Below are 26,397 nucleotides of genomic sequence, written 5' to 3'. Positions count from 1 at the left end.
ACCCCAGACCACCCCAGCAGTGAAGTGGGCGTGCAGGCCTAATGGGCAAATTAAACATAGCCTCTTTCTAAAAAACTGGATTTAAAAGCCTCAAAAACAAGACAGAAAACCAGAAGACGGGAAGCTCTGGATCTGCCCACACCCAGGGCTCTGCGGAAACCGTCCAAGAGGGTGTGCAACCACGTCCATGCGCTGGCAGGAGAGGAGCAGACGCCAGTGGCCCCACCCGCTCCTCCCACCAGGTTCTCCTACAAAGAAAGACCGTGCATAGTGCTGGATTCATGTTTCACAACTTTAATAGAATATTCTAACTATTCTGTACAAATTGAAAACACTGTATTCAGTTACAAAGGTATCGTAAGTAAGGCTGAGCACTCTACAGGCCTGGTCACAGTGTGGACACAGCGTCCCCCAGCTGCCAGAGACCAAGGTCACACACTCGGAAACCCAGCCAAGAACAGGTCGCTCCAAACCCAGGGCTTTTAAGACAAGATGAATGTGGGGCCAAGAAATGGGAGCTACTGAGAAAGGAAGACTTGACATTTAACACTAATGGAAAAGCCATATTTCCCCACCTGAGCCCCTCACCACCAGGTAAATCCTGGGCTCTGCCCACCACCCCCCGTCCTCAGAGCTAAGTGTGGTCTGTATGTCATGAAAACAAGCTCCTGCCTCGGCAGCTGGAGGCAGGAAGGAGCATGGTTTCTTCTACACAGGCCTGGCTCCTGTAGGGGCCACCACCACCTCTTCCTGGTGAAGTTACCAGGTCTCTAGTCACAAACATGGTTTCAGAAACAATAAGGACGAGCAATAGCAGGTGTCCCAAGCCCTCACAAGTATGAAAGAATAAATAAATACGAGGATGAACCACAAAGCTCATGCCTCAGGGTCGGTGTGCACCCCCCCCCCACCCTGAGGACAATAAAACCAAAGAAAGACACTCTCAGGGGCACAGAACCTACTCTACCAGCCCCTGGAGGCGATGAGAGTGCAGAATATCAAGTGGCTGGAGACAAAGCATGTGGGTTTCTTCAAATGAAAGGAGAATCCAGTCCGATGCGGGAGTGGTGTCAATGGATTCAAGGTGCCCTGGAACCACAGCCCCAGGCATCTGTCCTTGGCATCGGTGACCTTCCACCCCCCACCCCCACGTGGTCTGCAAGGCCCTCCCCAAGGCAGGACCTGGGAAAGTCCACTGAGCTGCACCCAAGACCATAGAGGGTGCTGGCATTAAACCTCCTATTTCTGAAATGCATTTAAGTTGCCACTGTATAGGTTAAGCAAAATAATAAGGAAAAAGGAAAAGTGAAAGTGAAAATCATGCACTTGAAAACGAGTTAGACATAAGCGCTGCCAATCCAACCGCGTGCAGCCGTGCCGAGTCCCGCCAGGCATCTGCAGGCAGCAGCCACGCCGGAGAGGTGCGCTCGCTCCTCACTGCTGTTTGCACTCTGAGGGCTGGCTGGGCTCCTTCTGTCACGAGAGAAGACAAGACTTGTAGAGAATCAATCAACTTCATCACCAAATACCTCCAACCAAATGAAAACCAAGACTTATTTCATTCATTCTTTTGAAAAAAGTTACTGCAAATGTACTTTTAAAATAGTAACAAAAAATATGCTAACTTTCCAGAAAAAAAGTCATAGTAGGGCTGCTTTTTTGTTTAAATGACATTGTAATTCACAGCATATTCAGCAGGAGGGTCTCAGGGGCAAGGGGCGGGGTTCCCCGGTCGCAGAGATGAATGAAATACACAAGAGAGCCCGTGTTCCAAAGCTGGAAGGCAGCCTCAGGAGCTTCGGGGCACAAATACCCCTGCCCACATGAAACAGCTGCACGCTCCCCTTTTGATTCCCCGCCACCTCTAAGACAGGCTCAACACTGGAATCGTCCAAGGCTCCTGTTCCGGTGCAGACCAGAGGCAGCCGGGAGGCCCTGCCTGATCCCGGAGCGCACCTGTCCCCAGAGAGGCCAGCCTGGATGCTCAGGAGGAGCCGCTCTCTCTGCCGACGGGAGCACGCCACTGGATCCACACCCGAGCAGCCTACACTGCAACAACAAGTGACGAGAGCCACTACAAGAGCTCCACAGGAAGCCCCCGATCCTCCCAGGAGTCTCCAGCAGAGCTGGAATTCTACCCTTCTAGAAAAGGTATCAGAGACCGTCCCCCATGGAAGGGCAGGTTCGCTTCAACACAATCTAATGTGTACGTCTCACACCACTCACGCCGCATTCACCAACTCCAGGAATTTTGCATGGAGGCCAGCAACGGCCTGAGAAATAATGATTTCACTAAGACTCTCGAGCAAATAAATGTAGTCCTCAGTAACCTGTGACTTTTGGCTGCTAAGACGACAAATGACTGAAGACAACGTGGCGTCTACAGAGTCTAAGAAAACCTGCACCAGCTGGTTCAGAGAAGCACCTGGGACACATAACTGACACCTCCCGTGGTACAAACCGTGGCTACAGTTCCCTCTTTAGGAAATGATTTAAGGGATGAAAAAATGATGTGTAAAAGGTACATAAACATAAAATGATAAGCCTGGGCCCTGGTCTAAGCTGGCTATTTGTACGTGGAGCGGGAGGAGCACAGGGACAAGCGGGACCCTTGGGCGTGGCCCCGGGTCTCCACCCAGCAGTGGGCCGATGGCAGGTCATTCTGGGAGGGGGCCCTGCCCTAGCACCTGCCTGCCACACGATCATCTGAAACCCTGCCAAAGAGCCAGGCATCAAAATAACCACCCCGTCCAGAAATCCTAGCCGAAAAAGAGCACAATCCAGCTCCGCCATTTCAAGGGTAGACCTGGAGGCGGCCCCAACTGTGGCCAAGGGGATCAGGCACTGGCTCAGACTCACTGGGGACGAGCAGAGACGCCCCAGGCTCGGTGCAGCAACGGCAGCAGGCATGGGAAAGCGGTGTGCCACCTTTTGTGTACAAGGCGGAGAAGTGTGTTTCCATAATTGCATTTGCAAAAGAAGTGGGTCAGAGGTGAAGCGAGGGTCTGTAGGGTGATGTGTGGGAGCTGGGGCAGGTGGTACAGGATGGGAGGGACTTTCCACGCTACATCTTTCTATATATGTAAATTAGACATATATAATGTATTATACAATTTACAGTGTGCTGTTTCAATGGTATCATATATATTTTTAATGAGGAGAATGTATTATCTACTTGTTCAAAATAAAATCAATAACTTGGGTGAAGACTGCTGGAGGGAAGGGGTCCTCACTAAAACCAAGACCAGGAGAGGGGCTGTCACAAGCACGAGAAGCCAGACAGGGACCTTGTGCTCAGAGGGAGAGGGAGGAAGGGAAATCTCACCAGGAGGGGAGGGGGCTGGGCAGCCCACTGGCACACCTGCCTTCTGAGGACCGTGTGCAGACCCACCTCTGGGGAGCGTCCACACGGACACAACTCCCGGGCTGTAACGCTAACTGCGAACCCTGGGGCCTCTGAGGTGAACTTGATCAATGAGACATCAATGGTCTTCGCCCTATGCCAAGGGCCATGACAAAACTGCAATAAACCCCAGCATCCTGTTCCATGTCACCAAGTTTAATGACAGCCTGGCCACTCCACGCTACCGATCATCAAGGGAGAGGAGTCGGTGCTTCAAAGGCACAAACTAATAGCCAAAACCTCGCCCATCATGGGACTATTTAAAAGAAGTGTTTCAAGAGGTGACAACTGCCCTGAGAAGGGGTGAAGACAAGCCACCAAGCACACGCTGAAGGACCACAGCTTCACAGGGACACGCAGCCCCAGTCCCAAGAGCCCGCCCGACTGCAGAGGGAACAGCCTCCTCCACTGGAGAAGCTTGAACCCCGACGAGAAGCTGATGACACTAAAGAGATGCCGAGAACACTGCTCAGGTGTGATGGTACCATTGTGGTTATGCCCGAGGAGAGTCCTCCTCTCCTGGAGATACAGGCTGGACCGTTTATGCATGATGCTTCAAAGTGACTGGCAGGGTAGGGGAGGAGTGCGGCTTCAGGTGGAACAAGCCTGGCTGATAAGTCCTTAGACATGCGGAGCAGCAGGAATTTGAGCAATTAGACAATGTTAAATATGCAAGCAAATGATCAGACCTGCCCCTCTAAAGCACACAAGATCCCAGGCGCTGGTTCATTTCCTCTAATTAACACATTTCCTTTAGCCCAAGTCTGCCCCCCTGCCTGTTAGCTCTCTGTGAAAGTGGGTGCACTCGAGGAAGAGAGGAAGGCAATGCAGACAGACGCTCAGAGCCTGGGGCCCTAACTGACCATCTGCGACGGTGAGATAAAGCTCTGACTCTCACAAGCCCTGCTCTTATGAACCGGTTGCCTCCTTAGCGCCACATGTGGAACCCCCGCTATTTCCCAGGTGTTACTATTACTACAGTGGTTTCTCACAGTATCTCCTGTTTCCACCTTTCTCCCGGCCCCACAATGACCTCACATCCTGCAAAGGTGGGCACAGTGTCCCTGGAGGAAGGGACCTCACGACTGGAGCCGAGTCACGCTGACCCACGCGGTGGGGAGGGCGGCCCCTCAGCTTGCTGACGCTCACTTACATCTACAGCTGGTTCTTTTCTTATTCAATCAGAACATCTTCAGGAACCTCACCAGAGCACGTGTTCATGCTTACACGAAACAGATGCCAGCAGCTTTTTAGATGAAAAATTCTGACACATTAAAAGTTCAGTTACCCATTTTTTACCTATTGGTCTGCCCAACACCAGAATTTAAAAAGTACGAACAATCAACAGATACACGTCAAGAAAACTCACAGGGGGCCGATTCCTACTGCCACAGTGAGTGGCTGATCCCGGCACTGCATCACTGGCTGACATGTGCCACCCTGCAGGCTGTCCACCTCCCCGGGCCCTCTCATTCTGTCCCCTTCCAGGAGGACAATCCTGCTACCAGTAAAAATGCCACACCAGTGACATCTTTGCTGCTTGGTTAGCAGAAACACTGGGCTCGGCAAGAGGAGCCAAACGTAGTTCCTATCAGTTGGTTTTAAAAGTACACTCAGCAGACACCTGCACAGAGACACTGCTCCTCAGAAAGCCTGGGGCCAGCCCAGCACACACCAAGTGCGCATGGATGGCAACATTCTCCGCATCCACAAAGGCACGGCAAGGCATTGTATACAGCACAGGTCAGAAGTTTGGAAGTTAGGAATAAATGGAATTCCACCTTACCTAGAAACGTATGAATGATTAACAGACAAAAATTACACCTAAACGGGGAAAAAAATGGAAAGGAACTGTCAGCATGAAAGAAAATGAAATACACAAAATTATACAGGAGGAAAGAGCCACAATTTCTCATGATACCAAAGGCTGCAAAATATCGACCCTGAGATGAGCAATGTCCACCACCAGCTCTGTACCTGTAATACCAAAACATTCTTTCTTCCTTATTTTCCTCTGCTTGTACAGACTGTAACGTGACAAATCCCTCTGAGGAGGTGCATATGAACGAACAGAAATGTCACAGCCCGACCCCAAGGACAAGACTCGGGTCCTTCCAACTGTGTGACCACAGCACGTCACACCGCTGACCCTACTCACTTGCCGTCACTTCTCACCCACTCCCACCAACTGACCAATGGCAGATCCCGTGAAGGGTTAGTACTGATGCTTCTCTACTTCCTCTCCAGCTATTTGTGATCATTTGGTGAGAATGCTCTTCTAGAAAACTGACACGTGAGAGGAGACAGAGGGTTGGCAAGGACAGAGAAGAGGACAGACAGAAGGAAACGACAAGAAATGGAGGGAGGGACCACCCGCTGCCAGTAACGCAAGACAGACAGTGCACCTGAGTGTGGAAGTAGACACCACAAACCATCCTCAGCCTCTGTTCTAGAATCCAAACCGGGAATGTTGCATCAGCGCCCCGAAGAGCAGAACAACAGCCAGATACGACAGCTGGGACTTAGGCATGGCAGTGTAAGGGGTCATCATCGCCCAGTTCTGTCAACTGACGGACACCCCTCAACCCCCTGCCCACCAACATGCGATCCACTCACGCAGGGCCCCAGGTCTCTCGCCCCTCCTCTCGGCCCCTTACCACTCATCACCGAGCACAGGTATGCTTTCAATACAGTTATCCCGTGATGGACAGGCAGACCTTGTCAAAATGAACATTTCCATGAGCCAATTCCCAGAGTGGGATTTATATGGCACACTGAATTAAGTTTTAAACCATCTCCTATCTTTCCCCAGAAGGAAGTAAAACTGTGAGCATGCATTTATAGAAACATCTGGTGTTAATACACGGATCACAGAATCAGTTATTACACTGACAGCTTAGTGCACATTCCACTTTGGGCAAAAATGGGGGAAAAACAAACAACGAGAAGTTAAATTGAGATACACATTATAAAACGTCAGGAGTGTTAGTTCTCTGACAGCCATGGTGTATCTAACTCTAGGATGCAGTGAACTGTCCATTAAATTACGTGTCAAATGGCAAAGTGCCTTGATGTAAGCTAATCGAGATGATAAGTACAAATCCAGACACAGGTAAAATTCATGAAGTTGCCCACTCATTTTTCTCAGTTTTTTTTTTAAGCAAAGCTTCCTAGTTTATTTTAAATTATCTTCTGAGTATTCTCAGCCCACGTACAACTGTAAAATTATGCCTACAATTCCATTATTCTACATTAAAAAAGAATAACCTCCCAAAAGTTCCTTCTTTGCATCTTTTCCAAAAATAAACACACAAAATAAAAAAGTTTCCTCATGTTGTCAGTTAAATCATTATCTGAGAAGAATTAAAGATCTGGAAAATAATGTGGCTCGACTGAACAAATTTATGTAAATAAGATACAGCTTGAGAAAGAGTTGGAAAAACATTTTACTGAATATTTATACTTAATACTCAAATCATATACAAGATGTCTGAATAGTTCCTCATCCAAGTATTTTTCTGACACGTTTTAAGCTTTCGAACTAGAGAACGACAAGAACATATTCCTAACACTCCTGACTCGGAGCAGGAAACACACCTGAAAAGCTCAACAGTGCAGCACAGATTTGGGAAGCCCCCAAATAACTAACCTTCGGGTTAATTTCGGCATCATCCTCATCTTCTCCCTCCTCGTCACCTTCTAATTCCTGTGTCAAAAGAAGTGAGAACTAGCTGAACAGACAAGATGCATATTCTTGGGGATCCACCAGCCACAAACAAATTAAAGTAATACTTCGATTTAGAAGGAAATCAATTACTACTATCCATAATTGATTAAATCACTTCCTTTGGACACATAATTATTTCTGGGTATCTTTTTGCTCTCACAGATCACCGTGAAATAAACATATTGCTGAAAAAGTAGATTTTGTCTGTTAAATGGACATTTTGTAAGATGCATTTTCAGAAGCCAATAGCAGGGTCAAAAACTGGATGCTGGACAGCATCCACCATGCCTTTCCTTAGTGCTCAATGGGGCTGAAAGCCTCAAAGACAGCGTCACAGAAAATGGGTATAACACGGTCCCGTGGTGTCATAACCTCTGTCCACTCAAGCAGAGATGGCCTGACGCAACCTCGCGGAAATGATGATGCTTCACAGAAGCCGTGTCTTACCTCCTCTTCTCCTTCCTCCCCTTCTTCAAACTGAAAAAAAAGGAAAAACATTTTTAGGTTTATAAAGCATTACAGCAACCTAACCCAGACAGTCCCTGTCAAATGCCCACCGGTCAGGCTCAAGGGACGCAGGAAGTCCAGCTCGGCCTCTGAGCCAAGGGCAGCACCTGCTCCAGAGCCCAGTTCCCGAGGGTAGTCTGCTGCTGGGCACCTCTGGGCCCTGACACTGCGGATGGGGCTGGGAGCAGCAGTGTGGGGCTATTTGCTCCCAAGCCCTGCTGTCGTGGCAGAGTACCAGGTACCTGAAAACCACCCAAAACAAGGACTGAGGACAGGAAGGGGTGCAGAAAGGAGACGGTTGGCTTGCTTGTGCACTGGGTCCAACTGGGAAATGGGCTGATCTCAGCAAACCAGTAGCATAACTTTATTACAAATAGGAATTGAGATATCATTTTATATCTCATACAAGGGGAAATCTTTATTTTGGTATAAGAAATATAATAAAATTGTGGTGTTCAACTTTAAAATAAGTCAGAACTAAAGTGTGCAAGGGAGAAATTCCAAAGCTATCGCTGATTGGACTTAGTGAATTTCTCCCGCATCCACAGACATCATTGGTCAGGTTCCCATTCAAGTTCCAAACATCAGACCGGCGTCAAAACAAAAAAAACAAAACAAAATAAACCTCATCACTATTGATGCATGACACAAGGTACGTGAAGAGTCAGCAGGCTTTTTCTCATAAACCCTTCTCTTTTGGAGCCCACGCACGCATTCCTGAGACAACTCAACGGGACCTGGAAAAGTCCTGGTGCTGGTGCACCGTCTCGGACACCAGGTCCAGCCTGCAGCCCTCCCGCCACTGGGCATAGCCTCGGTGGATCTGACTACTCTCGGCACCCTTTCCTTCGCTTCCTAACAGCCTGACGGGAAAAGACCTTTCCGTGTCTCGTGGTCAATAAGACTCTCTCAGCATTTCAGGTCAGACTGCAACTAGCCCCAAACACGCTCAAGGGCCAACCTCGGAGGCTTGGTCCAAGTACATCACTTCACCCTGCACCCGTCTTTTAAGAGAGCTCTGTGGGGGCTGCAGGCTCCTGTTTCAAACGCATCCCTCTCGTGTACAGCAGGGGTTCCAAGGTGGGGTGCACAGCCCACAGGCTGAACAAGGTGACCCAGGGGAGTGTGAGAGATGAAACCAGACCCCTAAACCCACGTATCTTGCAACAACCCCCAGTGTTTGCGTGTGCTTTCTAACGTACCTACCGTCAGTAAATTAAGCCTTATACCAACACTTTCTGAGTAACTACTCTGCCAGGCACTGTTCCAAGAGCCTGACAAATCCCTCGAGTTGTTACAATTAACTCCATTTCAGAGCTGAGGAAACTGAAGCACAGAGGTGACACAGCTGCTAAGCGGGAGAGCGGGGACTCCAGTCCGCCGTGAGCTCCCACCACTGTCCCCTAACTACACTGCTCACCAGCAGTGCGAGCACAGGAGGTATTGTGAGTGAACCTGTCTACACACATTAGCAGCAAATACACTGTACTGCTCACTAACAGTACCTATGTGCACATAAGTAAATAAACATGCATAGGCTGCATATTCAAGTTTTTAAATTGATAGGTGTATGATGAAAAAAATTTGGAGGCCACTGGTCTAGAAATGAGTTTCTAATGTGTGTAGCCACTAGATCTCTTTTGGCTAAATTAAACTAAACACTCAGTTCCTCAGTTGCCAACAGCCTCATTTTAAATCTTCATGCGGCGTGTGGGGTCGGCCCTACTGCACTGGACAGAACAGGTAGAGGACGGTTCCATTGTCACAGAGAGTTCTACCAGACAGTGCTGGTCTAGAATTTGCAGCGTAACCAGCACTTGCTAAAACTTAAGTCTTACAACCACTTGAGTCCTTAAATGACACCCTGCCCCTGACCATGCTGAGTGGTGTATGCACGGTTCCTGATGCCCACGACCACCTCCCAACCTAGGGAGGACAAACAGCACTTTAGAGATTAAGCAGTCTCAGACGCCACGGCTCACACACACTGGACCGGCCCGCCCCAGCTCGGGACCTCCAGCACGATGGAGAGGTGTGCAGAGAAGCAGGCCCTCCTGGCCTTGGGGTGCTGAGCAACCCACACCTGCCCAGCTCCTGCCACCCTGTCCCCAGCCCCAACAGACCTGATGAGAAAGGAAACCTAGAAGCATCCAGGAAACCTAAGAGCTCTAAAAGCAAGGGAATAAATATCATCTAAACCACACTTTCAGTAACATGCTACAAAACTTTACTTCCACAAATCATGGAGACTCGTGGCAACCCAAGCCTTGGTTATGATGGAGAGCTGTCCTAGGTGACAGTCAGAGGACAGTGGTTAGGCTGTGCACAGGGGCTGTGCTCCCAGTGCTGACTGGAAGGGCTCATTTCCTTCAAGCAGAGAGAGAAGTGGCCGGCACAGTGTCATCATTTTCCTGTGGAGCATGGGTTTCTACTTCTCTGGGGCTGATACACCAAGGCAAGCACAAGTTGGCTCTGCTGATAATCGTTTGGTGTGTCCAGACCTCTGTGAATGAGATTCTCCTCATGCTTAGGAGTCACCCAAAGCTTAGACACCAGAAGCGGGACACAGTGAGCCCCTGGGGTCTTTAGAGGATACTATGAAGCGAGTCACTGGACAGGGCTGACACAGATGACTGGTACTCTGCTCTGAGACTGCCTCAGAGAGACCTGCTTCTCCCACTTCTGCCATTTTTCCTCTTCCCAGTCTACATCCCCCCAGACACCAGTTGCGCACCACATATCTGGTGGAGGATGTAATAAAAATCTCAGCCTCGGGTTTCCCAGCCACCACTCAGGACTTCTCTGCACCAGCAGAGGTAAGCACCCAGGGGCAGCTGCCCCAAGCCACATACATTGTCGTCATCCTCTATGGCCTCCCCCGTGAAGTAGAGCACAGCCCGAGGGACTATCCGCTCACGGAAGAAGTGTCCAATTTCAAAGTCGGAGGCTAATGTGAATTCGGAATCTTCATCCTGAAAGGGAAAACCTACATGTTAACTCGTTTCAGTGGGACAGACATCACATTCTCTTAGCCACACCTTGCCCCTACTTCTGGTAACTTGACTTGAAGCACCACTGCTGGCACTGCTGGGCGACAGCCGTTTACGAGGCTGAGCAGCTTTAGAGGAGCCACCAGCACGAGAAGGCAGGGAAAGCAGGAAAGTGTGGGCCCATGGCTCCATGGAGAGCCACCCGCACGAGGTGGGCGGGACTAACGGCTGCCCTGCCCTGAACCCCAGTGGAATCCGCCCCTTTGCCCACCCACAGTGTAGTGACACAAACTAATCTCAGGTTTTTAGGGAGCAGGAACGAATTAAAAACAAAGCAGGCAACTACTCAGGAAATAAAGACTTAACAGCAGAACGAGAGACTGTGATGACAACACAGATCTTACCAGTGACTCTCCGTCCCCAGATGCTAGAAGAAAAGACAAACACATCTACATTACTCCGATGTCCAGACCGTTTAAAGCCCACACAGGAAACTCCACTGACAGACAAAACGGGGCACTTCACAACTCGAGGTTTCAATAGAAATTGCCTAAGCCTGGCCTCCTCCTGGATGTCCCCAGCTCCACCGCTGCATGCTGACGCCAGCCCCCTCCCTCAGTGCTGCGGGCTGGGACCTGAGCTCACTCACAGATCCAGCTGGCGAATGCCAGTGTCCAGAAGAGCACTGACAGGAGTCGAGGGTATTAACAGGGGAAAGTGGATGGAGTGGCCCCAGAGTGCTGGCTTTCAGGGCATCTGCTTTTTTTTTTTTTTTTTTGTGAGGAAAATCAGCCCTGAGCTAACATCCACGCCAATCCTGCTCTTTTTGCTAAGGAAGACTGGCCCTGGGCTAACATCTGTGACCATCTTCCTCCACTTTGTATGGGACGCCACCACAGCATGGCCTGATAAGTGGTGCATCAGCGTGCGCCTGGGATCCGAACCCCGGCCACCAGCAGCAGAGCGCATGCAGTTAACCACTATGCCACGGGGCCAGGCCCAGGGCATCTATGCTCTATGTGGAGATTTAACTTGTGTCCTGCAGAACTATGTGTGATGATTTGGGAGAGAAAGAGGAAAATCTTTAAGCCTTGTATGTCCCGAGTGTTCCTGAGGCATTGCATCTCAGCTAGGTCAAAAGTGCATTTCTGTCTGGGTAGAAAGGAGGAAGGAGAAGAGTGCTGAAATGTTCTTCCAGCAAAATGAAAACACTCCCTGTGGGCAGGATGGTGTTACTTATCCAGGCTCCGCAAGTCCACACACACGACCACACACTCTGGCGCTGGGCTAGAGCCCGACACTCAACTGTGATGGGAAAGACAAGGACTTAAAACCAGGCTCAACGAAGCCCAGCAACATTCTAACGATCAAATGACTCAAATCCCATCAGCCGCCCCCACCGTCACCCTCTGCTACTTTTCATAAAGCTTATCACTTGGTATTATGTTTATCTGATTACTTTAAAAATAGCTCTACTCAGGTATAATTTATAGACCATAACATGCACCTACTTAAGTGTACAATCCAGTGACTTATGGTACATCCCTGGAGCTGTGCAACCATCACAATGCAGTTTTAAAAGCCCTGAATCATCCCCCAAATTCTCCTGAGTCCACTTAATGCCATTCTAATGTTATTAATTATTTAAAATCCAGTTTTAAGAAAACTTCCCACAAACCCACTGTATTTAGGAATCAAAGCCCCCTGCTTCATGGTGAATTCACACAGGGAACCTATAACATGCCCATGCAAGGCTCCAACAGGGGTCTTCCCAAAAAAGGAAAGTGAAGAACTAAATTTATGGCTGTTCTTATCCCCCAAACTAATACACATTTGCATCTTCTAGGTTCAAAGACAAACTTCAGAAAATAGCCACTACGATAAAAATAGTAAAAGACTGCAATAAACCAACACACGGACAGAGAACTGTCTGGTGGTTGCCAGGGGCAAGGGGGGTGGGGGTGGGCACAAGGGCTGGAGGGATGCATTTATATGGTGACTGACAAACAATAATGTACGACAAAAATTTCACAAAAAAAAAAAAAAAGAAAAACAAACAAAAGTAAAGGACTGAATGGCACAGGTAAATGAGGGTGCTGGGCTCAGGGACAAGTCAAGAGACCAAAGGCTCAGATTGAGAATGGAGCTGCCCTGTGGCCCACGGGCGAACGACCCCACATCCACGATTCCCCAGAGCAGGGGCCAGCGTTTCTGTATTTCAAACTGTTTTTGTTGATTACAATAAAGAGCAAATGGTCTTGGGGCTGGCCCCATGGCTTAGCGGTTAAGTGTGTGTGCTCCGCTGCTGGCGGCCCGGGTTCGGATCCCGGGTGCGCACCGACGCACCGCTTCTCCGGCCATGCTGAGGCCGCGTCCCACGTACAGCAACTAGAAGGATGTGCAGCTATGACATACATCTATCTACTGGGGCTTTGGGGGGAAAAAATTAATTAATTAATTAATTAAAAAAAAGAGAGAGCAAATGGTCTTTCCTCATATCCGTATTTTAACACCGAAAACTGGTCTGACCTTCACATTCTCTCAGGATTAGAAAACTGCGTTACGACTTCCAAGTAATTTACTCTCAAAACCAGTTGCTTGGTCTTTACTAGCTCAAAGGTTCCATCTTTAAGGCTTACGGAAGGGAAAAAAAAAAAAAAAATCAAAGCATCCAAGCTACAATTCTGGCCTAAGTCTTTCAAAAATGGAAATCCAACTACAGTCGTGTGTGGCTCAACGACAGGGACATGTTCATCGTGGTCTGAACATCACAGAGTGTACTCACACAAACCTAGAAGGTACAGCTGACTACACACCTAGGCTACGTGGTACTTATCTTATGGGATCACTGTCATCTATGCAGTCCCTTGCTGACGAAAACGTCATGATGCGGCACACGACTGTACTTGCATTTGTCACAACATACATATTCCAAAATCCCTACGCTCTACCAAGTCATGCAGAAAACCAAAATAAAACAATTTACGAGGAAGAGGGGGGATGATTCAAAAGCTGGTGAAGTGTAACCAGAGCACAACCAGGGACCGATGCCTTGAGAGCTAAGTCTACAGCCCAACAGGCTGGGGGCGCCCAGGGACGCCCGAGAGCAACAGAGCGGAGGCGTGGAAGTGCTGCCGGGGGTGTCCAGACAGCCGCGCGCGGAAGGGCCCAGGTGTGGGCGCTCACTTGCGCGTTCTCAGACGGAGCCCACAGTGCCCACCTGGGCTTCCCTTCCTGCGGCCCCTGTGTCCCAGAGAGCACCACTGCCTCTGGCACAGTAACCGTCCCCTTACCTCCCACACTCACCAGGACTAGAACTGGACTCTGAGGCTAACAAAGTTACCTTATGTAAGTACATAATCAGTATCACAGCCCCACTGCTCACCTTTGAGTGGACTGAAGAAGTTAAAAAAGGAATCGTTGGGGACTTGTTTGGTGATTGTTCGAACGGTGCCTCGACCCTTGTGTTTCTGCTTCTTCTTGATTGTTTTGACCGTGACATTTTTCCCTTTCTTCCAGTCAATAGTACACCTACAGGGACAGGACAGCAATCACAGATACACACTCCATGAGAAAAACCAATTACAGATGTACACAGTAAGCAAACCACAGCTCTACGCTTAATCTGGAAAATTCAATAAACCCAACCTGCAAGCAAGCACTACACACACCCATGAAGTTCATCTGAAGGCCAGTGAAAGAGAAACGCTTGGCCTGCCATCATCCTGGGTAGAAACACTGTCTCAAGCTTCAGACTTCTCTAACTGCAATGGCATTATTTCACAAGGACTCGGCAACGTGTTTTCTGTGAGCAAGCCCAGTCAAAGCTGAACAAAGGTGCCTATGTGATGCTCAAGACCTTGTCACCTGCTGCCCCCGTTCAGACTCCACCGCACAATTGAAGTCACCCACTCATGCACCCAAATTCTCAAGGCAACTAAGTGAGCAGGACAAGGTGGAGAAAGTTGCAGTGACCACTGCAAACAGTGATGACCAGTGCAGAACACATCAACTCTAGGTCCTTGGCAGAGGTTGAGCAGGGCATGCTTCTGAGCTCTTTGAATCACCTTGGACCAACAGATAACACGTGGCAGCATCTGACTAGCGTCTGCTCAAGAGCATGCCTGGAAAGCCAGGCCTTCTTCTCCCACGATGGCCTGGCCCTGGGAAATGACCTTTCTAAATTACTCTAGCTATTCAAGTCTAGCAGGATCTTAATAAAGGTCTGCATTACTCATACAGGGAGATTCATAAGGATAAGGACTTGGTTCCAGCGAATAGGGACAATTGTTTCAATTCAAGGATAAAACAACTTCCCAAATCGCCTCAAACAAACCAGGAGGAGTGAACTCCAAACCACATTCTCTCTTTGGTGACCTACAGACTGAAGTTGCTAAGGTGCCCCATCACGATTCAAACAACAGTTGAACTGTCCCACCAATTTCCAAAGCAAGTGACTGACCAGCACTGCCCTGCACTGACTCATTCACGCACTCACTCAACAAATACCTGCTGAGGGTAATTTATTTATTTATTATTATTTTTTTGGTGAGGGAGATTGGCCATGAGCTAACATCCGCTGCCTGAGCTAACAGCTGTGCCTATCTTCCTCTATTTTGTATTTGGGACACCGCCACAGCATGGCTTGATGAGCACTGCATAGGTCCATGCCTAGGATCCGAACCTGCAAATCCCGGGCCGCCAAAGTGGAGTGCACGAACTTAACCACTACACCACCAGGCCGGCTGCTCGCTGAGGGTAATTTATCAGTCAACGATCACAGCTTCATTTAAGGTGACCAGAGAACCCAATCCCCTCATTAGAATGATGAAATTCGGCCATTATCCCAAACCTTGGCACATGTAACCATGTGATACATTTCCCAGCGCTGGCCATCATACCCCCAAATGGAAAAATTATTTAGTTTAAATCTTTGTCTACTGGGTTTTTAAGCAGATTAAAGACTTTTTCCTTCTCTTACTTGTAAAGTTCTAAAATCATCTCCTGCTTTTGTTTCGAAGAAGTTGAAATGGCATTTCCTTACCCGTCACAGTCAACTATTTCAGGACCTTCAAAGGAAAAGGGATCGGCCTTATCTGGCTCTGACTTCATCTTGTACGTTTTCGTCAGGACTGAATTGGTAAAGTAGTCGTTGGGTTCAAAGTGGAACTCTAATACAAAAGACTAAAAACAAAAACTCAGGGTAAGCACCACTTAACAGTGACAGGTGACCAGTGACAGAGCTGATGAGCTACACAGCACTCTCTGGAGACCAGCCCCTCTCCAAGCATGACACCACAAGCAGAAAGCGCTACTGAAAAGCTCCACAGGTATGGGCGACGACAAAGTCGTCTTTACTGCAAAAAGCGCCGGCACAAAGTGAAAACACAGACGACAGGCTGAGGGAAGCCCCTGTCACCCTCCAGTCCTGGAGTGGGGGCACATGCCCGCCGACAGCTCCTCCCAGGGGAGCTCAAGCTCTCCTGAGAAATCCTTGCTTCTGTCTGCTGCCTCAGCCCCCTGCCCTGAGGTGATGGCAGGGGAGCCTGGGGGAGAAACCAGGCACCAGGAGCCCTGCCCTCCTCTCCTTTTTCTCTTGGACTCAGGTACAACGCTGCTTTCCCTGCCATGCAGAGACCCCATGGGGCATGGGGGGAGTACTGACTGTGCCTCCTCAAAACACACCAAGGACAAGTCCACCCTTCACTCACAAAGCACTCTACAAATCTGAAGAGACAAGCACAACAGGAAAAATGGACGAAGGTGTGTACTAAGTTGTAGTCACAAAAAGAGATTCATGCTCATGAGTAACAAAATAAATGAAAAATAAAATGAGTTGTGCCCTTTCTGGGCAAAATGTACAAAGAACAATATGTAGCACTGGCAAGTGTTCTGGGAAGCCAGATGCACTCACATACTCTAAATAGCTTTACAAAGGACAATTTGGCAATATCAAAAAATTAATAAAATAAAAAAAAAATTCTCTAACTCAATAATTTTTTGTGTGTGTGTGAGGAAGATCAGCCCTGAGCTAACATCCATGCTAATCCTCCTCTTTTTGCTGAGGAAGACTGGCTCTGAGCTAACATCTATTGCCAATCCTTCTCCGTTTTTCCCCCAAAGCCCCAGCAGATAGATGTAGGTCATCGTTGCACATCCTTCTAGTTGCTGTATGTGGGATGCGGCCTCAGCATGGCCGGAGAAGCGGTGTGTCGGTGCACGCCCGGGATCCGAACCCTGGGCCGCCAGAGGCGGAGCGCACACACTTAACTGCTAAGCCACGGGGCTGGCCCCGCAATAATTCTCTTTTGAGGAATTTGTCCCATTTGAGGAAGATACTCAGATGGACACATCAATACATGCAAAGATATTCACCTCAGCTCTATTTATAAAAGAAAAAAGTCAACCTTGGTTAAGTAAACTGTTATTACAGAGACAGCCTACAAGACCGACTCTGGGTTCAGACAGCCTGGGTTCAAATCCCACCTCTGGGGGCTGGCCCCATGGCTTAGCGGTTAAGTGCGTGCGCTCCGCTACTGGCGGCCCGGATTTGGACCCGGGCGTGCACCGACGCACCACTTCTCCGGCCATGCTGAAGCCGCGTCCCACATACAGCAACTAGAAGGATGTGCAACTATGACATACAACTATCTACTGGGGCTTTGGGGAAAAAAAGGAGGAGGACTAGCAATAGATGTTAGCTCAAGGCCAGTCTTCCTCAGCAAAAAGAGGAAGATTAGCATGGATGTTAGCTCAGGGCCGATCTTCCTCACAAAAAAAAAAAAAAAAAACACCACAAATCCCACCTCTGCCTGTAAGTGCTGTGTGATTTTGGGAAGATACTTAATGTCTCTGTGCTTTCATTTCCTCATCTGTAAAATGGAATGACAATCTTCTCTCTCTCCACGAGTTGACTTGAGGATTAATCCATGGAAGCACTTAGAACAGGGCCAGGCTTACAGGCAATGCTTGCTGAATGTTAGCTATTTCCACTTTTATTATAATGGCACAACCATCAATGGGAAAAAAATATAAGAAGACTAAAAACACCACTTCCACAAAAGGGGAAGCAAAAAAAGAAGTCTCCAAAGACAGACTGAAGGAACAGAGAGGCCTGAGGGCTTAGGAAGTACAGACACAGGTGGTCTGAGGACAAGGGGACAGTCCAGTTTCTAGAAGGGATGGCAGAAGGATTTGGCCAGGAGGTCTCCACTGACCTCTGCAAGAGCAGTGTGGGCTGGAGAGGAAGGGTGGTCACTGAGTACAAAACTCTGGTCTGGCAAAATCACAGTTTGGCAAGGAAAGGAAGGCATACAGGGCATGAGAGCGTCAGAAGGAAACCGCCCCCCGACCCGCCCAGTTCCCGGAGGTTTATAAAAGCCGACAATCGGATGGAAGGCAAGGAGGCGGGCAGTGGAGAGACTGCTCTTCTCCCAAGACTGTGGAAAGCTGTGACCACAGTGTGGACAGGCGACCTAGGGGTCAGGCTGGCCAGTAACGGCGCAGTTTTGGGCCTCTGCCACTCCCCACTCTTGTACAGACAGATCATGTATTTTCTTCTTTCTCTCCCCACCTCCTCCCCCCACCATTTCCCCAAACCAAGCATGCTATTTCCCTTCTTCATATTGTTCTATTTTTTTCTTCCCCTAGGCCTCTGTTTAGTCAAGAGAAACCCTAACACACTGGAGGATGAATTAAAGAAAGTGCTTAATGTTCCAAGAGAAAAGGGTCCAAGGATGAAGCGACCTCACTCACAGGCCCACAGCCAGTCAGCCAGCAACACCCGACAAATGCCCGCTCGCCTCGCACTCAAGTGTAATACCAGACCTCTTGTGCCCAGCACAGTCAACATGGTGCTGCTGTCTTTGCCAATCCTCCTGCCAAGCACACTAGGAGGTGGTCCCCACCCAGCACGCCCACGTGGACCAGGCAGACCAGCCAAGTGCAGGAGAACGACAGACAGGTACTGTCGTTTGGTACTGCTGCTGCAGCTCTGCTCTAAGTGTAAAACCACTTCAGAATAGAAAGAGTCAGGAAAAGACTATTATTACAAGAAAGAAAGAGTGGAAAAAAATACTGCTAGCAGGAATGCAAACTGAACCACCTCTGGGCCTTATAAATGTTCCTCTCCTCCAACCCAGTAACTACACTAAAAGGAATCTAAACTAGGAAGTCTTCAGAAACTTAAACAACAGACTTGGGTTCAAGTGTGCTGATCATAATGCAACGATTTAGGACTGAGTAGTGGTGGCACATCCGGGGAACGCCAGCAGAGCCTGTGCAACATGGGAAGAGCCAGCATCTCCCTGTCCAAGCACTGTCATCTCACTGGGCCCCAGGGCCAGCGTGTGGGCCTGGAGAAGGAAAAGGGGCGACACTGACATGAGGAGGGGCACACACCCACATGCTCTGTTCTGATGCTCAGTGGTTTTTTCTTTATTAACTTTAATGCCTTAGATGTTTCATAATAATTTTGAAAAGGACAAAGACTGTGGAGAAACTCCCTAAGCTGCTGAGAGTCATTTCTAGAAGATGGAGATTTGTATAGTGTTCTTCACACTTCTCTGTGTTTTCTAAGTTTCCTATAGCACATACGACTTTTATAATGGGAGAAGTAACAAGAAAGAGAAAAATGACTGGCTCATGGTCTACCACAACCAGGGCTGCAGCCCGTCTCTGAGCCACTGTAAGAGACAGAGGAAAACACAAGACAGACAGGCTGAGAAAGAAAACAGACCCAGGAATCATCAAACACATGTCCAATAAGCAAAGAAAGAAAAAAAAGGAATTGATCCAAAGGGGAAAACTTAGTAAATTGAGTGTGGACGAATCGTAAGTGAGAAAGAAGAGGAAAAAACTCACACAGAATCTTAAAACAGCACTCACACATCCATGTGCACACACAACCCCATGGGGAGAGAGAATCCACACAAATCACAGCAAGCGCCTGCACACTGCCACAGGAGGCCTCTAGGGGCGCCATGGTAAAGCCTCCGCACAGGGAAGAAGGCAGCAGGAGGAAGGCCCTGCGATGAGCCGGTGCAGTAGGGAAGAAGGGTTCCCCTCGGCCACAGTGTGGCCCCTCAGCCTGTGAGCAGGCCTCAGTCCACCTCGTGCCTGCGCCCCCACCTGCAGAGGGACAGCTGAATGTACCTCCCAGAGTGGAGCAGACAGGAAAAGTGGAAGGGACAATACAGGTGTGTCCGCGCACCCAGCCTGCAGCAAGCGTCCCCTGCAGGACGAGGAATGGAGAAATCCCACTCACACTGGCCTCCTCCGCTACCTGGGGCCTGTGCTCTGCGATGGGGACGAGACCAATTCTAGGTCCCAGCTCCTATGCCCAGCCCCCAGATCCCTAACCCACAGTCCTCCAGGCACTTTGTCTCCAAGACCTGAAGCTGAGAGCCACCAGTCAGTCAGTCACATGTCGTTGGAACTCCTGTAGCACCGGAATGGAACCCGTTAGCCACAGCCAGACTAACAGGTCACGAACAGTGCTCTCGCGAGGACCCCAGCTCAGGCACGATGCGTGCCCCCCTCCAGATTTCCTCAGAGAACACGAAGGGCTGGCTTGGGGCGGACTCCTCTCATTCACTGCCAGGCAGACCTGCCCACTAACACCAACATGACACACTACAGCAAGGATTTTGGAAAGATGTGTTTGTGACAAATCAAAGACTGGGATAACATTTTTCAGTCTTATCTACCTGCAGTTATTTTTTAAGGTAAAATCTCATAGGTTTCTTTCCTTAGTATCCTGGATTTCTGTTAAAGTGCTGCTCATATCTGAGTATATACCTACCATCCTTTTAAACCTATTTTATAGACATTAGATCCTCACAAACCTGGGAGACACGAGGAAAAGGATGATACCGTCCCATCTGACAGAGGAAACAAACCAGCTCAGAAACCACAGCATGGCAGTGGGCACTGTGGCCAAGGAGTCCAATCCTGTGTCTGACTCCCATACCTGCCACCAAGCAGCTTGTGGCCTGAGTGACTGGTCAGGCTTACACACGCTGGGAGAGCCCAGAAAGGCAATGTGAGAGCTGTTCTAATTCTCAGTGAGTGCCCCGCTCAAGTCTACTCTGCAAGTGAGTAGCCAGGTGTGGATTTCTTGCCCTGGCTCCAAGCCCCTTACCCTCAGTGGCCTGATCCTTTCCGATGCCAACCAAGAGCTCAAACAACCAGTACTCACCATGGGTTGTCCAGGGTCTGAAAATTTCACTTTAATATCCTGCAGGTGTTTTAAGATTGGCTCATCATATTCCTAACCACAAAGAGAAAAAAGAAATTTCTAGTGGGCTTTTTAAAAACAACACACGTCCCCCCGAGTCACTGCTGTATATACTCCTAGCTGCTGGATAATTAGCCCTGTTGGAATTCTGTCCTTGTCAGGTAATAACTCCCAGGAAGCCACCCAAATTTGTTCAGCAACTACCAGCCTTCGAGTGGCAGCAATGAGATGCCATCTTTCTCTGGCAGGGAGCACTGGTAACCACCAATGCCAGGCAGGAAGGGCAGGCCTTCAATGCCAGGGGCAAGAGCCCTGACTGCTTTCACACCACCAGTTGCCACTGCACACGGGATCAGAAATGCCATCAACTAAGACTGCTGGACCTCAGCATCTCTCAAGAGACAGAATCAGAAGAAACGTCTAGATCAGCTACCGGCCTTGGCAGCCAGGCCTCCTGCCCCTATGGCATGTGGCAATAAATATCCCAAATCAACAACACACAGTCAGTCACAGCCAAGGACACTCACAAAGCATGTCTGAGACCTAACCTGCAGGCACTATTCAAGAGCTTCTAACAGTGCAGTACTCTTTTACAGGTGACCATTATTTAAACTCAGAAGTTCACCAATGCCTGTCACTTAAGAAAGTCCACAGGACAAAAAATCTGAGAAGGAATTATAAGACTTGAGACCCAGTGAGTGCATACTAAAGCAGGTGCTTCATTCATAAGAAAGTTACTTCTTCACCCTCGAGGTCAGGGGGCTGAGCCTAAGGATTTCTCGAGGTTCCATTAAGTTTTAAGATTAAGTAAGTCTAATACCTACCCACTTCCCAATTTTAAATTCTTTTAACATTATATAACAAAACAAAAAGTAGCAATAACAAAAGCATCTAGCAAGTCTCTACACAAAAATAACCCAAAACAGTTATTAAAGTCGGCCACATCAGTATGGGCTCCAAGACCACATGCATTACTGACTGGGTGCACACACCTAGGTCTGAACTGCCAAGATGAATGTTATCACTAGGATGTTTTCCAAATACACGGAGCACGATCCTCACACTCATCCCACTCAAACTAGCAGTACCCGCTGGTATTTCCCCCAAATTCATGAAATAACCATTATGTTCGTAATTCCTCAACCAGCCATGTACCTTGAGGGCCAAGAACTTCACATGGCCCAGAGCACAATGGAATGCCCCAAATTAACAGACTCTCAAAAAGCACTGACACTAATATAGAGGTGTTGGGGAGAATGAAAGAGATACCTCGTTAAAACATGGCTAACTGTACTACCACCCTCAAAACTGACGGAAACGCTATGGGGGATGCAGCCACGGCCATCCCTGGATTACTAACTCGCTGGCCAGGCAACACAAGGAGCCAGGCTACTCAACCGAGTCACCTAACTGGTACTGAAAGCCCACGCTCACAACAACCCTGCCCCACTCACAGCAGCCTCAGCGGCGCCTGGGAGTGTACTAGAAATGCAGGCCGTCAGCCCCACCCAGACCCACAGATTCAGAATCTGCCTCTCCATGGGCCGCCTAAGTGACGGGCAGACTAGGAGTCTTCCCACTGCTCTACAGGCATGGGCATTTTCAACCCTTGGGGCACATTAAAACCGTACGAGTTCCTCCAAACACCCCAAACTCTCGCTGACTTGGGGGTGGGGAAGGCACTCATGTTGCTATTGAGTTTTAAAAGTTGCCCAGGTGATTCTAACATACAGTTAGGGTGGGAAGCTTGTCCTAGCATAAATTATTCCATTTTTCCAGGGAATTTCTGGCTCACGGCATTCTTTTAAAAGTATGGTCTAGTTTTCTTAAACCCCATCTTTTCATATGAAAAGGAACCTCGGACAGGAAAACAGAGGCTATTCTGAGTCACATATTTTAGATGCTCCCCCAGTTTGGAAGGAGAGTAAGAAACGCATTCCTTCCATCCTTGCGTAAGTTTTGGTTACGGGTAAGCATCAAAGGAGACAGGTGGCAGAGGCAGCAGTGAGGCAAGTCTCTGAAAGCCCTTATCAACACATCTGTGCAATCTCATGCAAAGTGCAGGAGAGTTATTCGCACGTCACAGTGGCTGTGCTCTCTGATATGAGAAGCACTGTGCTGACCTGTCTGGATCAAGTCTGAGTGCAGAGATGACCATCTCTGTGGACCCGAGACAACATTGGGTACGACTTGTTTCTGTATCCTAGAAAATTCTACCATAATTCAGTTTGGGGAAAGTCAAATTTGTTAGCTTTTAATTGGTTCACCATTTCACTACAGAAAGCCTGACAAGGTAAGACAAACACAGAACGATTTCCTATTTCAGTTTTTTTTAAAAATGGAGACTTGTGCAAGGGAAATGATGAGAAAATATTAGCAACTTGTGATATATTTACACAACTAGCAACGGTGCACAACGGCAGACCCATTTCAAATTTCCAAAACCCATCAATGGAAAAGGTCTAAGGATGTGCCAGTGCGAGCATGCCATGTATGCATGTACACGTGCACACATGCACGCGCACACACACCCCCTCCATTGCTCAAAGTCCATCCCTCCACTCTGGGCTCTTGTCCTCACTTTCCTGCTTGTTCACATCATAGTAAGATGGAGATGGGTCTTGAATCTGTTACCAGGCTTTCTGGGGGTGAGGCAACAGACCTTTTACAGGAGGTAAACCAACTACAAGTTTTGACTCACGTTCAGAGTTGTAGGCCTCTCCACTAGACCTACAATTTAAGGTCGTATAGAGGGTTCCAACACTAACAAACCCTCCCGGTGAGATAAAGACTGCACATCTGAGTGGGTGGTCACAAGAAGTGCCTTTCCAAAAAAAAAAAAAAAAGAAGTGCCTTTCCACCCACAATAAGCACTAAACACCCAGTTAAGTAGTTCACAAATCAAGTGTAAGACCAAAATCTCTCTGCAAGGTGGAAATTTGCTCACCTGGACTAATTCACTTAGCATATCTACATTTCTAAAGATGGTAAACCAGAACTCCGGAATTCCTTTGGGGTTTGGCTCTTCTGCTGTTGCTGCTTCTTTTTCTGCTATGACTACTTTATTTTTCATGTCTCCCTAAAAAAATAAAGGTGCAAAATAAAACATTTATCACAAAGCAACAAATTTACAAATAATTCAATGGCTTAGTGCAGAATATAATTTCAGAATCGTGCACAAACTTCTATCAAAACCCTTGCTCTTTCAATCTGCATCTCCAAGACCACTGTGCACATCACAATTTCAAATGTTTCTGAGGGACAAAGCATTCTAGGCATTCCATCCAGATGTAAGTCCATGACATAATTTTATATCAAGGGGGAAAAAAAAGCTAAAGAGATGGCACATTGCCACCAAACTTGGGAAAGGCTATCCAGGCTGTCTCTGAGACGTCCATCTTGGGACAATCACCCACCATCAGATGCTGAATCCAATATCTTCAGCAACAAGACAATGCCAAGGAACTCGGATGTCCCGCTGTAAGGAGACAGCTATAACAGGAGAGTGGTGGCACGTGGCGGGAAGTCTCTTCTAACATCATGGCCCCAGGGAAAAGGCAGGCCAAGGGTGTTAACACAACACTCAGTGGAGCCACAGGAAAGTGTGGACGCTTCCTTACATGCGAGTCTTGTGAGGAGATTATTGTGAGGGTTTCTTAAATTAACAGAGGCAGATTTTTCTTGAGCAATAAGGAACTGATCCACAGCCATGGCTTCAACTAGGTCAGGTTCCACATATTTTTAAAAGATCAAAAACGTATATGGTTACCCAACCTAACATACACTTAAAAAAAAACCTTAAAAGTTAATAGTATAGGATAAAAGCTACGTGTCTCCCAAACATAAAATCAGGCCGACAAAGGTAACTCTGTGGCATGTTGGGACTTTCTGTGGCACTGGAATGGGACCCGTCCCCAGAAAACGGTTGTGAGCAGGTGATGGACAGGGCACATCACCAAAGGACGCGTAATCTACCAACCTGAAGTGGCTCGATGCACTCTGGCTACTTCATGGCCACCGCTGGTCCTTGGGCAGGGTCTCTATACTGCACAGAGTGGCTACAGGTGATTGAGAAGGGAGACTGTGTCTGGTTCATCATGTTAACTGACAGTACGTCAAGGAAGATGCCAGGCCCACAGGCTGCTCAGCAGTCACCGTGGGGAAAAAATCTCAACACCCAAGCTGACGGTGAAGGAGCACCTACTGTTAGGAGCCCTCTTCTCTGTAAAGTTACATCGGTGATTAAAAACCATCAAAAGAGGTTTCTTGGGGCCGGCCTGGTGGCACAAGCAGTTAAGTGAGCGCGCTCCGCCGCGGCGGCCCGGGGTTTGCCAGTTTGGATCCCGGGTGTGCACCGGTGCACCGCTTGGCAAGCCATGCTGTGGCGGCGTCCCATATAAAGTGGAGGAAGATGGGCACGGATGTGAGCCCAGGGCCAGTCTTCCTCAGCAAAAAAAGAGGAAGATTGGCCGATGTTAGCACAGGGCTGATCTTCCTCACCACCAAAAAAAAAAAGAGGTTTCTTATTCCTAACAGTATTAAAACAGAACACAAGTTGCACTCATTAAAAAAAACTTACAGCCAATTTATCCTCCTCTTCATTTTCACTGTGCCATTCTGATTCCTCATCTGTCGGCTCAACGTCACCAGTAATGAATTCCCTTCTCTAAGTAAAAACAAGACCTTCTTAGCATTATATTAAGTTATTCAGAAACTTATCAGTTAAGATGAGTTTGTAAATAACGCCTATGAAAAGACTGTGAAAACTGATGCTTTCATAACTTATTTTACAATTCTAAGTTTTAGGGCTTAAAGAATAATGCTCAACGAGTCACTGGGTAAATCTGGATGTTTTATCTAAAGAAAGATTTGAAACATACTAACTACATTAATAGAGTTCCCTACCTTGTCAAAGAGAGGCTGGTATAATGCTGCATACTTTCTTTCCAAGTCATGAACTTCTTCATAGAACTTGGCTTCTATATGAGCACACTTCACTTGAAGCTGTTTCAAGGCATTGATTCTTCTTTTGACTGCTTTTGGTAAACTAAAAGAGGGAATAAAAAATACAACATCCATACATCTGCCAAATGAGGCAGTACAGTTTTCAATTTTATTGGAATGAATTTAGGTTAACACAGAATTAACATCCTTACCATGAAGAAACACTAAAAATCATTAAGAAAAGGACAAACATCCCAATAGAAAAAAAGAAAAGGAAGCTAAAAAGATAATTCATAAAAGTAAAAATACAAGTAATCGAACAGAGAAGAAAGGTCCAATCTCATAAAATAGCCAAAAGAATGCCAATTTAAAAGAACTGTTGTCTTTTCTTTACCAAAAAAAAAATTTCCAGGTTTGATGAGGCTGAAGGCAAAGAAGCCCTCCCACTGACTCGTCTTTCTTAAGGGCAAACAAGAACCTTGAAAATCTTCTTTGGATCCAGTAATTCTACTTCTAAGAATCTATCGTAAAGAATAACCAAGTATTTATGTACTGAAAGGTCCACTGATGTATTATTTGTAAAAGTAAA

General features: G+C 47.8%; 1 protein-coding gene and 1 non-coding gene across 4 annotated transcripts in view; both read right to left on the bottom strand.

Annotated features, from left to right (window-relative positions):
• Window positions 1-274: 274 nt before the first annotated feature.
• NAP1L4 (nucleosome assembly protein 1 like 4) overlaps window positions 275-26,397 on the bottom strand; it is a 50,489-nt gene continuing 24,366 nt past the window's right edge. For 2 of the 3 annotated variants that reach the window (XM_058526140.1, XM_058526141.1), the window contains exons 5-15: window positions 25,770-25,911; window positions 25,444-25,530; window positions 23,812-23,943; window positions 20,826-20,897; window positions 15,672-15,811; window positions 14,013-14,158; window positions 11,032-11,054; window positions 10,490-10,609; window positions 7,578-7,607; window positions 7,053-7,109; window positions 275-1,473 (exon numbers count right to left, since the gene is read on the bottom strand). In XM_058526140.1, the coding sequence (XP_058382123.1) occupies window positions 1,435-1,473; window positions 7,053-7,109; window positions 7,578-7,607; window positions 10,490-10,609; window positions 11,032-11,054; window positions 14,013-14,158; window positions 15,672-15,811; window positions 20,826-20,897; window positions 23,812-23,943; window positions 25,444-25,530; window positions 25,770-25,911 (988 nt within the window). In that variant the 3' untranslated portion in view covers window positions 275-1,434. Of the gene's footprint in view, window positions 1,474-5,189; window positions 5,228-7,052; window positions 7,110-7,577; window positions 7,608-10,489; window positions 10,610-11,031; window positions 11,055-14,012; window positions 14,159-15,671; window positions 15,812-20,825; window positions 20,898-23,811; window positions 23,944-25,443; window positions 25,531-25,769; window positions 25,912-26,397 lie in introns of all 3 variants that reach the window. The other variant, XM_058526142.1, reaches the window with a different exon arrangement.
• Window positions 20,005-20,127, bottom strand: LOC131395902 (small nucleolar RNA SNORA54). Its single transcript, XR_009216404.1, has one exon. It is a non-coding gene; the product is annotated as a small nucleolar RNA SNORA54 (small nucleolar RNA).

Source organism: Diceros bicornis, chromosome 31 (genome assembly GCF_020826845.1).
Source record: "Diceros bicornis minor isolate mBicDic1 chromosome 31, mDicBic1.mat.cur, whole genome shotgun sequence".
In the NCBI taxonomy this organism is placed as follows: Eukaryota; Metazoa; Chordata; class Mammalia; order Perissodactyla; family Rhinocerotidae; genus Diceros; species Diceros bicornis.
This window is presented reverse-complemented; position numbering and strand designations above follow the sequence as displayed.